Source organism: Canis lupus, chromosome 32 (assembly GCF_011100685.1).
Source record: "Canis lupus familiaris isolate Mischka breed German Shepherd chromosome 32, alternate assembly UU_Cfam_GSD_1.0, whole genome shotgun sequence".
Classification (NCBI taxonomy): Eukaryota; Metazoa; Chordata; class Mammalia; order Carnivora; family Canidae; genus Canis; species Canis lupus.
Window position 1 is genome coordinate 32,710,037 of NC_049253.1, and position 14,063 is coordinate 32,724,099.

The following is a 14,063-nucleotide window of genomic DNA, read 5'->3' on the forward strand; positions in this document are numbered from 1 at the left end:
TATGCATGAGAGACACAGAGAGAGAGGCAGAGACACAGGCAGAGGGAGAAGCAGGCTTCATGCTGGGAGCCCGATGCGGGACTCAATCCCGAGTCTCCAGGATCACACCCTTGCGCTGAAGGTGGCGCTAAACCGCTGCGCCACCCGGGGACCCCCCCGTCGGGAAGGTTTTCAATGCGCCTGCGCAGCACCGCGGCTTTCTAACCCTCGCAGCCACCAGGCCGAGACACTTCTGATTGGACAAGGAAAAGGCGGGCCCTACACTTGTGCCTCCACTTCCGGTCCGGGAGCCCCGCGATTGGCTTGTGGGCGTAGCCTCAGCTGGATGCAGAGGCGAGTGCGCTTTCCCTTAGTGGCTGCCCACGCCCTGCCCCCCGCGCTCTCTTCCTCGCGGGCTCGGTTCGGGCGGGGTCCTTGGCGCCTGCCATGGATGAAGGTGGTGCCCGCATCCGCCGGTGGGTGCGTGTTCGCCAAAGGAGCCGTCCTGGCCTAGGGAGCGTTTTTGCCGCCCCCACCGCAGCCGAGCTCGAGCCGGGCGATGAGGAGGAGGAGGAGGAAGGGGGGTTGAAGGAGACCGTGGTTGGGAGCCGGCGGGAGAAAACCGTGGAGGTGGAGGTGGAGGTGGAGCCGGCGCAGGTACAATCTCCTCGGCTCCCAAATCCCTTGAGTGCCTTGTCTAATGGCCCGCTTTGGGGGAGAGGATACAAACGCAGGCCTCCTGCCGCGCGGGGCCCCCTGAAGGAACGCGGAGCCCAGCTGCAGAAGCCAGGGAACGGGAGACTCCGAAATCTTGGCTGTTCCCTTCCTCCGTGCAGACAGTGGATCAGCTGCCTACTAGCCTTCATTTGCTTCCCTCGACTTATTATCGCTGTTAATCCTCACTTGGGAGGCATCGCTTTGCTATCCTCATTTTTTAAAATTATTTATTTATTTATTTATTTATTTATTTATTTATTTATTTATATTTATTTATGATAGACCTAGAAAGAGAGAGAGGCAGAGACACAGGAGGAGGGAGAAGCTCCAGTCCAGTCCCCGGACTGGGGGACTCCATCCCGGGACTCCAGGATCATGCCCTGGGCCAAAGGCAGGTGCTAAACCGCTGAGCCACCCAGGGATCCCCTGCTGTCCTCATTTTTACAGAGATATGAAAAGTAGACCCCAAGATATAACAGTTCATGCAGCAAATAAATGGCATGGTTGAGACGTACATCTAGATTGCCAAGTTACTGCTGCTCCTACTGCAAATTGTGCCTACCATTTATCGCACACCCATTGTGTGCTGGGTACTTTGTTAAGCTACATTATCTAGATTTGACAACAGAAGTCAGGCCCTAAGAAGGTAAACTACACTTCTGACTCCAAATCCTGTTTTCTCAATTCCAAATTCCTAGTAACAGAATCTCCTTGGAGTGTCCAGTCATACAAGCATGGTTTTGTTACAAGCCAGTCTCTGTAGATTGGGAGTCTGGGCGGGGGAAAGGTGCTGCAGTTACCAGAAACTTCTCATGAGATGACATCCCAGTAGATGGCTAATGGTCTTGCTACCTTTTAAGGATTTAGGCCTGGTTTAAGAATTAGGATCCCAGTATCACCATACCCTAGGAGTGCAGCTTAGGCAAATCACTTAAACACTCTGAGCTTCCATTTCTTCATCTGTAAAGTGGAAACGATATTATCCATTTCGTAGGATGATTTACATTTAGGTCTATGATCCATGTAATTATATACTTGGTGTAGCTCTACGTTGTGATTTTTATTCTTAATGAAGCTAGAATTGACTTTAAAGCTTTTCATTTTCTTTCCAGAATAATGACAGTGAAGAGGACATGTTTGGTGACTATGATAGCTTTGCTGAAAATTCTTTTTTAGCTCAAGTTGATGACCTGGAACAACAGTATATGCAAGTTCCTCAACTTAGGAAACATGCCTCAGACCTTACCATTAAAGATCTTTGTTCAGGAAGCATCAAACACAACAAACTCAGCATTACTACTGTAGGCAACTTTACTGAATTAAAAGTGGATGAGCACACAAAGAACCAAAGTAGGCACAAAGATGTCTTTATTGAACCTGATCTTCTGTATGATGTACCCTCTTCACAAGTTTTATATTTTGAAAATTTGCAGAACTCTTCAAATGATTTGGGCGATCAATCTACTAAAGAGAAGGATTGGAACTCATCCTCTCACAAGATTGGGAATGAGGAATTACCCCAGAATAGCACAGAACACCACCGGCAAATTGATGATCCCTGTTCTAAAGTCGGAACTAGTTCAGAGGAGAATAGGAGAAAAAGTCTTAAAGAACATCTAAAAAGTGCCATGACTGGAAATGCCAAGGCCCAAACACCAGTATTTTCTAGAACTAAACAGCTCAAAGAGACTCTCCTATCTGAAGAAATTAATGTTGCTAAGAAAGCAATTGAGTCATCATCAGATGACCTTGGTCCTTTTTATTCATTACCCACCAAAGTGAGAGACCTTTATGTTCAGTTCAAGGGAATTGAAAAATTATATGGTAATGCTTTTTGCTGAAATGAAAAAAATTTACCATTATTACCATAATACTAGTGCAAGTCAATAGAAGACATGCTTCTGTGGTCCTATATCTCATCTTAAAACAAGACAGAATATCAATCCTTTCAACCTTCCATCCCTATGCTGCTGCTACTGAACCTCTTTCCTTCCCTTCATGGTCACATTCTCAAATTCTTTTTTTTTTTTTTAAGATTTTATTTATTCATGAGAGACACAGAGAGAAGGCAAAGACATAAGCAGAGTCTAGAGAAGCAGGCTCCATGCAGACAGCCCGATGTTGGACTCCATCCCAGAAACCTCGGGTCACACCCTGAGCCAAAGGCAGACACTCAACCGCTGAGCCACCCAGGTGCCCCACACTTCTCAAATCAATTACCCTTGCTGCCTCCCTTTCCTCACCTTAAATAATTCCCAGCCCACTCCAGCTCTGGGTTCTGTGCTCTCACACAGTCTGTACCAAAACTTGAAGTTCCTTTGACTACTCATGTCCTAAGTGAGTGTCAATATTAGTAATACCATTGATTAAACTAAACATCTTTAGAGATAGCTGAAGAGTTACATGCAAGGAGATAGTATTAATAACAATATATGTTGTGATGTTTTTCAAAAATCTTAGGGCCTTGTGTATATTTCAGATATGTGTCATTTTAGACAAGGGACAGTTGTTGCCATCCTCAAAGATGAGCCTACCGACCAGTCACTTCATGAGTATTTCTCAAACTCCTATGTTAGTGCCTTATGAACCATATGAAAACATGGTTCTCACCTCAGGGAGAAGACAATCAGGTGGAAAAGTAGAACTACAGGAAATAAAGTCTAATATAAGACTACAAGAGTCTAATAAATTCTAAATTGTGAGGTTTGCAGTTAAAGAGCTAAAGGTGTGTATTGCCCTTGAAGTAAGTGTTAACTTTCTTCCCTCTGCTTTTCTCCTTGCACTTTGTTCTTTGTTTAATCTGCATCTCCTGCAGTGAGTACCCTGAGGACAGGGCTCTCTGACTCCTCTTTTCTTACGTAATTAGCACTGTGGCTGGTATGCTCTGGTAGGTTCTCAACTGCTGGGGTTCATCAGCCTAGTTACGAAGTCTGGTCCTGTCACTTAAACACAAGTTTTGCACTCTGAGCCTTAGCTTCTAATATATTAAAAAGGAATAATCATAACAATAATGGTTGTTTTGTAAGTTATGTTCTGTGTCAAGGATGTGCCAAATTAGACTGTGGTAATAATGCCTGTTAGTAACTATATTGGTAGCTTCTAAGTAAGAACTTCAGCAAATAAGTTTTTAAATCTCTTTTTACTTATAAATCTGGCTTGATGACCTGACCGATTTAAAGCATAAATAGTGTGCCAGTTTTCATTGCACTAAAGCAATGGTTCTCAAAGTGTAGTTCCTGGACCCCAGCATAGCATCACCTGGAAACTTGTAATAGACATTCTCAGGCACCACCCCAGACCTACTGAATCCACCTCTAGGGGTGTGACCTGGCAATTGCCTTTAACAAGCCCTCCAGGGGATTCTAATGTGCCAGATGTTTGAGAACCACTGAGCTTGAGAACCTCAACCTTATACTGTTATTTTTGCTTTTTTATCATAGAATTGCATGCTTAATGTGTTTTATGTAAATGTTGAGAACCAAGTTAATATCATCTTTTTTAATGTGTGAAGATAAGTGGTATCACTAAGTATTTGTTATTTTGGTCATTTTATACTTTAAAAATCTGAGTTGGATAAGATGCAGAAACAGTCAAGTTATATTTTCGCACAAATGTTTGCAGTTTCATATGTAATGGGTAATACCAGTCTGAAATTTTTTTAATATGTGTTAAATATTAAGCTTAAGTATTTTTAAAGTGGAAAAAAGTCATTTGCAAGTATTTGGGAATCCCCAGACTACAAGAAATTAAAGTCACTTGGCAGTCATTCAGATGTAACTATTTTTAACACCTTTGTAATATATTCTATAAGTCATTTTTTAAATTTAATTTTTTTGAAAAATGTAATACACCCAAGTCCAACTTTTTATGTATATATTCTTTTCTAGTATCTGTACCACAATTGGGTTTATATGATCCGATACACATTTATGATCTTTTACCTAACTGTATATTGAACATGTCTAAAAATCAGTCTACCAGCTATTTTCAAGCTGCAAAGAATATCATATAATTGTGCAATAATTCATTTAACCTTTACCCCTTGATGGCTCTTTGTTATATATAAACACTGCTATGATGAACATCTTACACATAATCTTTCTGTCCTTGCTTTTATTTCTATAAGTGTAGAGAGCTAGAACTGACAATGTGCAGTTTTATTTTCAATACTGTTAGTTTGCTTTCCAAAAAGATGATGGTATTTTATGCTCTCAGCAACCACACACAAGAATGTCTATTTGACCCCAGTTGAGTCAACTCTGGATTGTCCATATGTGGGGCTTTTTGTGTGTGTGTGTGTGTGTGTGGTAGTAGTAGTAGTAGTTACTTGTGTTTTATTTGTGTATTTATTTTGCCAACCCAGTAAATAACAGTTGAACATTTTTGCAGGTATTTCTCCCTGCTGTGAAATGTCTTATTATATCTTTTGCCCATTTTTCTAGTGATAGAATATTGATGCGTGTTTTAAAGACTTTTGATGATGCACATTATTAGATTAGCCTATAGAGTACTTAGACTAATTTTCACACTATGTTTTGGATCTGATGTGATCCTTTTCATCAATTCCATTTTGCTAAATTGTGGCACTCCTAGATGTGCTAGTTAATAATCTTAGTCCTTTATATTATTTTTTAAAGATTTTAAGTAAGGTCTACATCCAACATGTAGAGATCTTACAACCCTGAGATGAATAGTCACATGCTGTACTGCCAGGCACCCCAATCCTAGCCTATTGTGGTTTAAATATTCTTATAGTTCAAAATGGTATTCAGACCAGAGTTCAGCTCCCCATGACAGCCAGTTGAATAGTCTTTCTTAGTGTGTATGAAACCTCATAGATTTTTGTTTTCCTCCTTTCCCTATTTCTATCTATGATATTGTTTGTGTAGATGAGGAAGGGAAGCTTAAATAATCTTGCAGAACAAAGAGGAAAGAAAAGAAAGCCTTAGAATCCACACAGATCCTCATACTATGCTGTAGTTCCTCTGATGTCTCAGATGATGTCCGAGGCCACTTGGAATCTTAGACCTAAGTGTGCACCTGACAAATGAGTGGCCTAGTTGCCCACTTCACTGCCCAGGCCTGAATTAGAATTAAACTCTCACTAGCTGTGTCCACTGTGCCCTGGGGATGTTTGACATTCAACATTAATGTATAATTACACTCATCATTATTAGAAGATTGATATACAGAGTGGGATTTGATTTTTCCTTAGAAAACTTTATTGAGACTGAATTGTAGAAGGGAAAAGTAAAGCATTTTTTTTTTAATTCCACAGAATGGCAGCACACTTGCTTGACATTGAATTCTGTGCAAGAAAGAAAAAACTTAATATATTCCTTGCCAACGAGTGGTGGAAAAACTCTTGTGGCTGAGATTTTAATGCTACAAGAACTGCTTTGCCGGCGGAGAGATGTTCTGATGATCCTACCATATGTGGCAATTGTCCAAGAAAAGGTGTGATTCTTTTTTTTAACAAGCAGTATTTGCTAACATTTTCACATTCAAATATAAAAGCTAGCATAAATATAACAACTTTTTATTGACTGAGAAGAGATAGAGAATATTTTTAGGATGTGCAAAAGCAGATGTAAGACCTACCCAAAATCTCATCTAATACTAATTACCTGTTGCAAAAGGAATTCTATTTTTTTTTCTAAACTGGTGGATTAAATTCCACTTTAATATTGTTATTTGATATATTGATAGTTAGCCTTCCTTTTCAAGCATAAAGTAACCAATTATTTTATCAAAATAAGTTATTCAGGGATCCCTGGGTGGCGCAGCGGTTTGGAGCCTGCCTTTGGCCCAGGGCACGATCCTGGAGACCCGGGATCAAGTCCCACGTCGGGCTCCCTGCATGGAGCCTGCTTCTCCCTCTGCCTGTGTCTCTGCCTCTCTCTCTCTCTGTGACTATCATGAATAAATAAATAAAATCTTTAAAAAAAAAAAAAAAACAAAATAAGTTATTCTGGTTTTTTTTACATCAGAGGAGATAGTTTTAATTTACTTATGTAATTAATTTACATAACTATGTAATTTAATTATGTAGTTTAAAAGTTCCATTCATTTTGCAAAAAGCCACACATTAATTATGACATTTCTTAGATATATATGTCTTATATATGACCTTGTTCTTTTTCATTGGTATTATATGCTATTTTAGATTTTTAGAAAATCAACATGAGCACTTGATAATTGAGTTATTTATCGGACTTTTTTTGTTTGTTTATTTTAACTAATATTCTAGATTTCAGGTTTGTCAAGTTTTGGTATAGAACTGGGTTTCTTTGTTGAAGAATATGCTGGAAGCAAAGGAAAATTTCCTCCAATTAAAAGAAGGGGAAAAAAGTCTCTATATATTGCCACTATTGAAAAAGGAAATAGTCTGGTGAACTCCTTGATTGAAACTGGAAGGATTAGTAGTCTGGGTCTGGTTGTTGTAGATGAGGTTGGTAACTACTTTTATAATTTGTCAACATTTTTTATTATACTAACATTTATTATGTATATCTGCTTCGTACCTCTATGAAAATAAGTAGTTTATTTTATTAATACTGAATAATACATTTCATACTTGGTAATCTTAAATTCAGTTTTGTGTCAAGTATTTTTTGAAGAGTGAATATATGTGTATATATGTTGAATTTCATAATGGTACTTATGAATTCTAGATATGTTAGGATGTTGTGCCCAAACCTCATTAACCAAAATACCAGTGATATAATGCATATGTACTCTAGTTGCTATATCCAAAATGCGTAAGAGTTATAAAGCAAAGATTACTTCATTTCATATAAACACATGCAGGTTCTATATAGGTATTACATGCAAATTTACTTTTCTCCCTCCGTCCTTTTTTTAAATCTCAAAGTTGCACATGATTGGTGAAGGGAGCCGTGGTGCTATACTGGAAATGACCCTAGCAAAAGTCCTCTACACTAGCAGTAAGTATTTTTTCTGTTATGGTCACTAATTGATTTATACTCAGGAGGCCTATGAAAGACTTAATTCTATCGCTATCTGGACTATGTAACCTACAGTAAGACACTTAAGCTTCCTGCTTCGGTTTTTTATTTCTAAAGTAAAGTTATAAATTTTTGTTGGAAGAATAGGTATATGAACAGAGTTGTGAACATGAAGGAGATTAACATTTGAGGACATCCCATATTATCCTCAATTTACCAGCTATAAGTGTGTAGGCATATGACTCAGCCTTTCTATTTCTTCATCTGTAAAATGGGGATAATGATGGTACCACCCTGAGGGGATTGTTGTGAGGATTATATGAGTTAGTGTAAAGCATTCAGCAATTGCCTAGCACATAGCACTCAATAAGCATTTCTTGCCACTGGTATCATCATCATCATACCAATAAAGCAGTAAATGTAAGTGGTCACTTTAAGGAGCTATTTGCAACATCAGATGGTCTTTCAAGGTATATGAAATATTTGCTCTAAATGTCTTCTTCCCTATCTATAGATATGCTCTTATAGTAACTTGAGTTATATATTGCAATAGCTTATATATGGGAAAATTATTAACTATAAAGTTTAAATATTAAGAATTATTTTTAAGGGGTACCTGAGTGGCTTAGTCAGTTAAGCATCTGCCTTTAACTCAGGTCATGATCTCAGTGTCCTGGGATCGAGACCCATGTCCAGCTCCCTGCTCAGTGGGGAGCTCTTCTACCTCTCCTCCCTGCTCATACTCTCTCCCTATCTCTGTCTCACTCAAAATAAATAAAATCTTAAAAAAATAATTATTTAAAAAATTTTGATAGCAGTGGTGTTTAGGCACGTTGTAGCACTTTATAATCATTCATTGAAAACATTGAGTATCTACTTTGTGCCAGACACTATTTTAAGTGCTAAGGATATAGCAGTGAATATCACAAAGCCCCTGCCTTCATCAAACCTGTATTTTAGTGAAAGTGAGTAGACAATAAACAAATAAACAAGAAAACGTATGGTGTGTCAGATGGTGACAAATTCTATGGAAAAATTATAGCCAAGGAAAGGAGGAGAATCATCACCTATTTGTCAAATCCAGTGTACACTGACTGTCCTTGTCTTATTTTTCTTCAGCATTTGGTTGTTTATCATTCTTTTTTCCTTTGAATGCTGAAGTACTCTCTCTTGCTTTCCCTGCTGTCTCTATGGGGGGGATCATGTGTTACCACTGAGAGATAGCATAGCATAATGGTTGAGGACATACTCTGGAGCTGGATTAAAATTCAAACTTACTTTTAACCACCTTGAGCAAGTTATATTAACTGTGCCTCTGTTCCCTTAGGCATCAAAAATAGATAATAGTAGAAAGGGCAAAATACGTGAAGGTAATTAAGAGATACAAACTTACAACTATAAAATAAGTCATGAGTTGAAAGGTATAGGTTGAAAGGAATATAGTCAGTAATATTGTAATAAGATGGTAGCTATACTTATTGTGGTGAATAGTGTGTAATGTATATAATTGTGAAATCACTGTGTTATATACCTGGAACTAATATAACACTGTATGTCAGCTTTACTTAAATAATAAACAAAATTTTATAAAATGGATAATAGTAATAGAACCTGCCTGATTGAACTGTTTTCCTATGGAAAGCAGCCATTTTATACTGCCCAGAAGGACATGCAGCTTCATGACTTTCATTCCACCTTTGTGGAAAAAAAAAATTGACAACCTGATCACAAAATCCCCTAAGGGGATGATTTTGGCAAGAGTTCAGGACCTATTCAGCCCTGCATCCTACTCTGTACATCTGCCTATAGCTATACCTGTGAGACATATATTACAACTCTTCATAACAGTGGTCCAGATATCAACAAGCATATTTATACTCATTATTGTTGCTTAGAAGTCTTGGTAAAGAGCTGACCTTTTTGCCAAGGGTGAAATTTTGTAAAATTCCAAATAGTGACTGTCAAGATACCTAAAAGTTTTCAGCTTTTGATTGCCAGAATAATACTCTGCTTATATCTTCATATTTTTCGTACCTCCTCCCCACTCCCTCCTTTGAGTGATCCTTCCCAGATCACTCAAAAAGAATCCAGATCACAAAAAGGTTGCTAAAATTACTATTGTGTTAAACTTAATAACATTTTCCTCAATCTTTTTGTTTGTTTGTTTGTTTTTTTAGAAACAACTCAAATTATTGGCATGAGTGCAACACTGACCAATGTTGAAGACCTACAAAAGTTCCTTCAAGCCGAATATTATACCAGTCAGTTTAGACCAGTATGTACCTAAGGTTTGCATGTATGGATATTTTTATATATCATCTTACTTAGAAAGAAAAGTAGCAAACATACTATTTTTAAAAAAAAAAAGTCTATAGAGTAGTGAAGGGGCATAACTCCACCCCCATGGCTATATGCTAATAAGAGTTTATGTACAGAGAATGTAAACTGTTAGGGATCTTGGCTTGAGTCACTACTGTATCTGTAGCACCTGGGACAATGCTTGGCCTGTGGACCTTCAGTGAATTTTTATTGAATGAAATTTTCCAGACGCATTCTATTTTTCCACTCTTCTTATTCTGTAGGGGTGAATTTTTTCATTTGGCCAAAATTTAGTCAAGTTTTGAGTTATTGGCCATAAAAACATTTATCTTAAAAGTTAAAATATTTTCAAATATTTATGCTTTGGTAGTTACAGCGTTTTTTTAATAAGTTAAGACTTCATGTGGATTTAAATTTAAGCCCATAATAATGGTATTCCCAAAAAGACTTAAGTAAATAAATATAATTTATAGTTATTTGAAAGTCACTTATAATGAACATATACTCTGTCTGCACTGCTAGTGTGCATGAATTTTTGAGAGATATTTGCTGACTTTAATAGTCAAATTAGACACTATTCTTTCAAAAGTGCAATGAACTATTTATAAACATATTTGGCTACAAATGCTTAAATTAAAAATAATATGGTGGTATTTAGAATTAAAACTGGTGTCTGAGGGATCCCTGGGTGGCGCAGCGGTTTGGCGCCTGCCTTTGGCCCAGGGCGCGATCCTGGAGACCCAGGATCGAATCCCACGTTGGGCTCCTGGTGCATGGAGCCTGCTCTCCCTCTGCCTATGTCTCTGCCTCTCTCTCTGTATGACTATCATAAATAAATAAAAATTAAAAAAAATAAAAAAATAAAATGGACAAAAAAAACCTGGTGTCTGATAAGACAGAAAATTTTAGATCTTGAGGAATAACACAAGACAATGTGAACATTGACTTATTTATACTTGTAACAAATACAAGTGTCTGCTTTTCTTTTAGCTAGTGGCTGTTTAAAAGTATTTCTTCAAGGATTTAATCCCTATTTTGATTGAAAGAGGAAAAAGAGACTTAAAGAAATGATAAAAAAAAAAAAACTTTTAAATTGAGGCATGTTTTACATACCTTATAAAAGCTCAATTTTGTCCATTTTTACAACATTTTACAAAATTTAAAACTCTGGAAAGAGGAGGTTATATATGGTATTAACTATAAATGTCCTTCTAATTCAAGGTTGAATTAAAAGAATATTTGAAAATAAACGATGCAATATATGAGGTTGACAGCAAAGCTGAGAACGGAATGACTTTCTCACGTCTCCTTAATTGTCAGGTAACATTGATAACCCTGGAATATGAGCTTTCCAGACTTGATGCCCTGGGGCACCACAGAAGATTCACAGGGTACTATGAGATAGTTTAGATATTTTAGAGAAACAGCTGGTGCTTGACCTCTTTTGGACATCATACAAACTACTGGTTCTAAGTAGTTTCCAGTTTGGACATCAGATACACTGTATTCCTTTCTATGATAACATACCTTAGTGAAGTTTTTTGTTTGTTTGCAGTTACTGTAAACAAATACCATGTGAAAATCCATGTGGGACAGAAAAAGGGTAGTCATGTCCAATCTGATTCGAAGATTTGAAAGACTTCAGTGCCCAGTTGTGAGCACATCCTGTTAGTGGGCTATTTGTGGTTAAGAATGAAATAATATTTTCTTCATTCAACTGATGTGTGTTATTTATGCAAATGGCTATTAAATTGTGAGGAAATTCATACTTAAGTTGTCTGTACCTAAATACCTAATAAACAAAGCTGTTAGGTATTTCTTTTGGCCCTGGAGCTCCATGAACCAAGAAAATCTGGAGATCTCTGCTTTAAACGTTTATTCATTCAGCAACAAGTACAAAACAAGAAATTTTTGTGGGCTATGTAGTTCAGATACTAGGTCTGAAAACATTAATGTCTGCTATGTTACTGTTCTGTGACTTATATAAAGGATATTAAAAGGGGGAGAAAGGGATTTTACAATATTTTTAGAATTCTATAAAAATATATTATTCTAAATCTGTATCTTAGTTTTCAGTAAAGTTGAAAGAAGTGAGAGTTTTAAATGATTTTATATTTTTCTTTATGTTGGGTTCCTTGTGTCTGCTTGATGAATACATTTTCTATTTGTGAAAATATATCCTGTAGTATGATTGAATCTATGTTTATGAAAACTGCTAGTAATAGTAAAAGATATATCTTGTTTATGTGGTCCTTTGACTGTTACTAGGACCAATCTGTGTTTCTCTCTGTGGACTTTTTTGTTTTGCTTTGGTGGAGATGAACATGCAGGAGAGGCTATTAATAACATTTACTCTTTTCACTTCTTTAATTTAAAACCAAATATACCCTAAAACCCTAATAACCTAAAAGTGGGACTTAACATTTTGGTGTTTCATCTGCGTTTTATCTTTTCTTTTAAATGATTAGATTTGTTAAATGAGAAATTCAGAATTACAGATAGTTTCCTTACCTTTCAAAGCACTCTGGTAAGAGGATCCCTGGATGGCTCAGCAGTTTAGTGCCTGCCTTTGGCCCAGGGTATGGTCCTGGAGTCCCGGGATCGAGTCCCAGGTCGGGCTCCCTGCATGGAGCCTGTCTCTGCCTCTGTCTCTATCTCTGTCTCTCTCTCTCTCTCTCTCCATCTCTCATGAATAAATAAATAAAATATTAAAAAAAAAAAGCACTCTGGTAAGATGATAGGTTTTCATGGTTGCTAACTGCGTCTTTCCTGCATCTTGTACAGTATTCTGATACCCTGAAAAAGATGGATCCGGATCACTTAGTAGCATTGGCAACAGAAGTTATTCCCAATCATTCCTGCTTGGTTTTCTGTCCTACTAAGAAGAACTGTGAAAATGTAGCAGAAATGATATGCAGATTTTTAAGCAAGTACGTTAATCTTTTAAAAATACTGTTTTATTTTATCATGATTTATATGCTGTGTATTCTGTTTATTCAACAAGCACTAATTATTTCTGGTAGAACATCATATTAAGTTGCTACTCTAGATTCTAAAGGCCTAACCTTGAAGAAAGTTTAACTATAAAATTCATAAATGTGAAATAGTCAAAGAAAAATTCTAAGGCTTATAAGAGAATGCTTTATAATGGCTTAGATCAATGATAATCAATCTTAACTGCAAATGAATCCTCTCAAGGACTTTTAAAAATCCTAGTCCCCACATTACATCCCAGACAGATCAGAATCTCTGAGGATTGGACCCAGGCATCATTATTTTGTAAAACTCTCCAAGCAGGTTCAACATGCAGCCAACATCAACCATTGGCTACAATAGCCAAAGGACCAGTCACTGATCACTATGAATATGAATCATATCTTTAGTTTAGCCTTCTCTTTAATATAATACTGCTGCCTTTGTTTTCTTAGTAAACCACGCTTAAGCTGTAGGGACAGTTGAATTAAAATTCTAAAGTAATTAAGAAATTTATTAGTTTGTTACTTGATAGTATTTTAATATTGGCTCTGTTATACTCCTAGAGATAAGTATAAAGTGACCTTAAGTATGAACCATTCAGTTTTTTTCTGTACCTTTGTCTCACGTGTAGTTTTATTGGATTTTTCAGACTTCTTTTTGGCCCCTTAGCCAATTCTGTATCACCATAGACCATTATTACCCTGGATTTTAATCTAGTGAGTGCCTACCTCCCCTTCCAGTCCTACTCTCATGGATTGGTCTAAGAGAGTTAAAATTATTGACCAGCACAAAGATCTAGATGTTTGGAATAGAGTCAGGGAGTTTCCCATTGCATTAACTAATAGTCTGCCTTTGCAATGGTGATACTGATTTTAAAAATCTAAGGAAATTAAATTATCGAGGTAGTCTCAGTAAATCATTTGTTTAGTAGAATAATTTAAGGGAATTTTAGCACTGGCTAAGTGATGTAGAAATTTAGAAACTAACATTTGACTGAGAGACATGCAATTTATTAGCTGTACCTCTGACTTATTTTGCTTTTTGATGATAATAGTTTATTTTGATCATAAATGTTGATGTTTAACATTGAAGCACTTGAAAATT

General features: G+C 37.0%; 1 protein-coding gene across 10 annotated transcripts in view; it reads left to right on the top strand.

The window, feature by feature from the left end:
- Window positions 1-294: 294 nt before the first annotated feature.
- The window catches only part of HELQ (helicase, POLQ like), a 44,389-nt gene continuing 30,620 nt past the window's right edge, over window positions 295-14,063 (top strand). For 3 of the 10 annotated variants that reach the window (XM_038582243.1, XM_038582242.1, XM_038582245.1), the window contains exons 1-8: window positions 296-636; window positions 1,809-2,520; window positions 5,975-6,153; window positions 6,947-7,147; window positions 7,571-7,643; window positions 9,842-9,939; window positions 11,205-11,303; window positions 12,768-12,913. In XM_038582243.1, the coding sequence (XP_038438171.1) occupies window positions 427-636; window positions 1,809-2,520; window positions 5,975-6,153; window positions 6,947-7,147; window positions 7,571-7,643; window positions 9,842-9,939; window positions 11,205-11,303; window positions 12,768-12,913 (1,718 nt within the window). In that variant the 5' untranslated portion in view covers window positions 296-426. The other 7 variants (XM_038582241.1, XM_038582244.1, XR_005382890.1 and 4 more) reach the window with 6 other exon arrangements.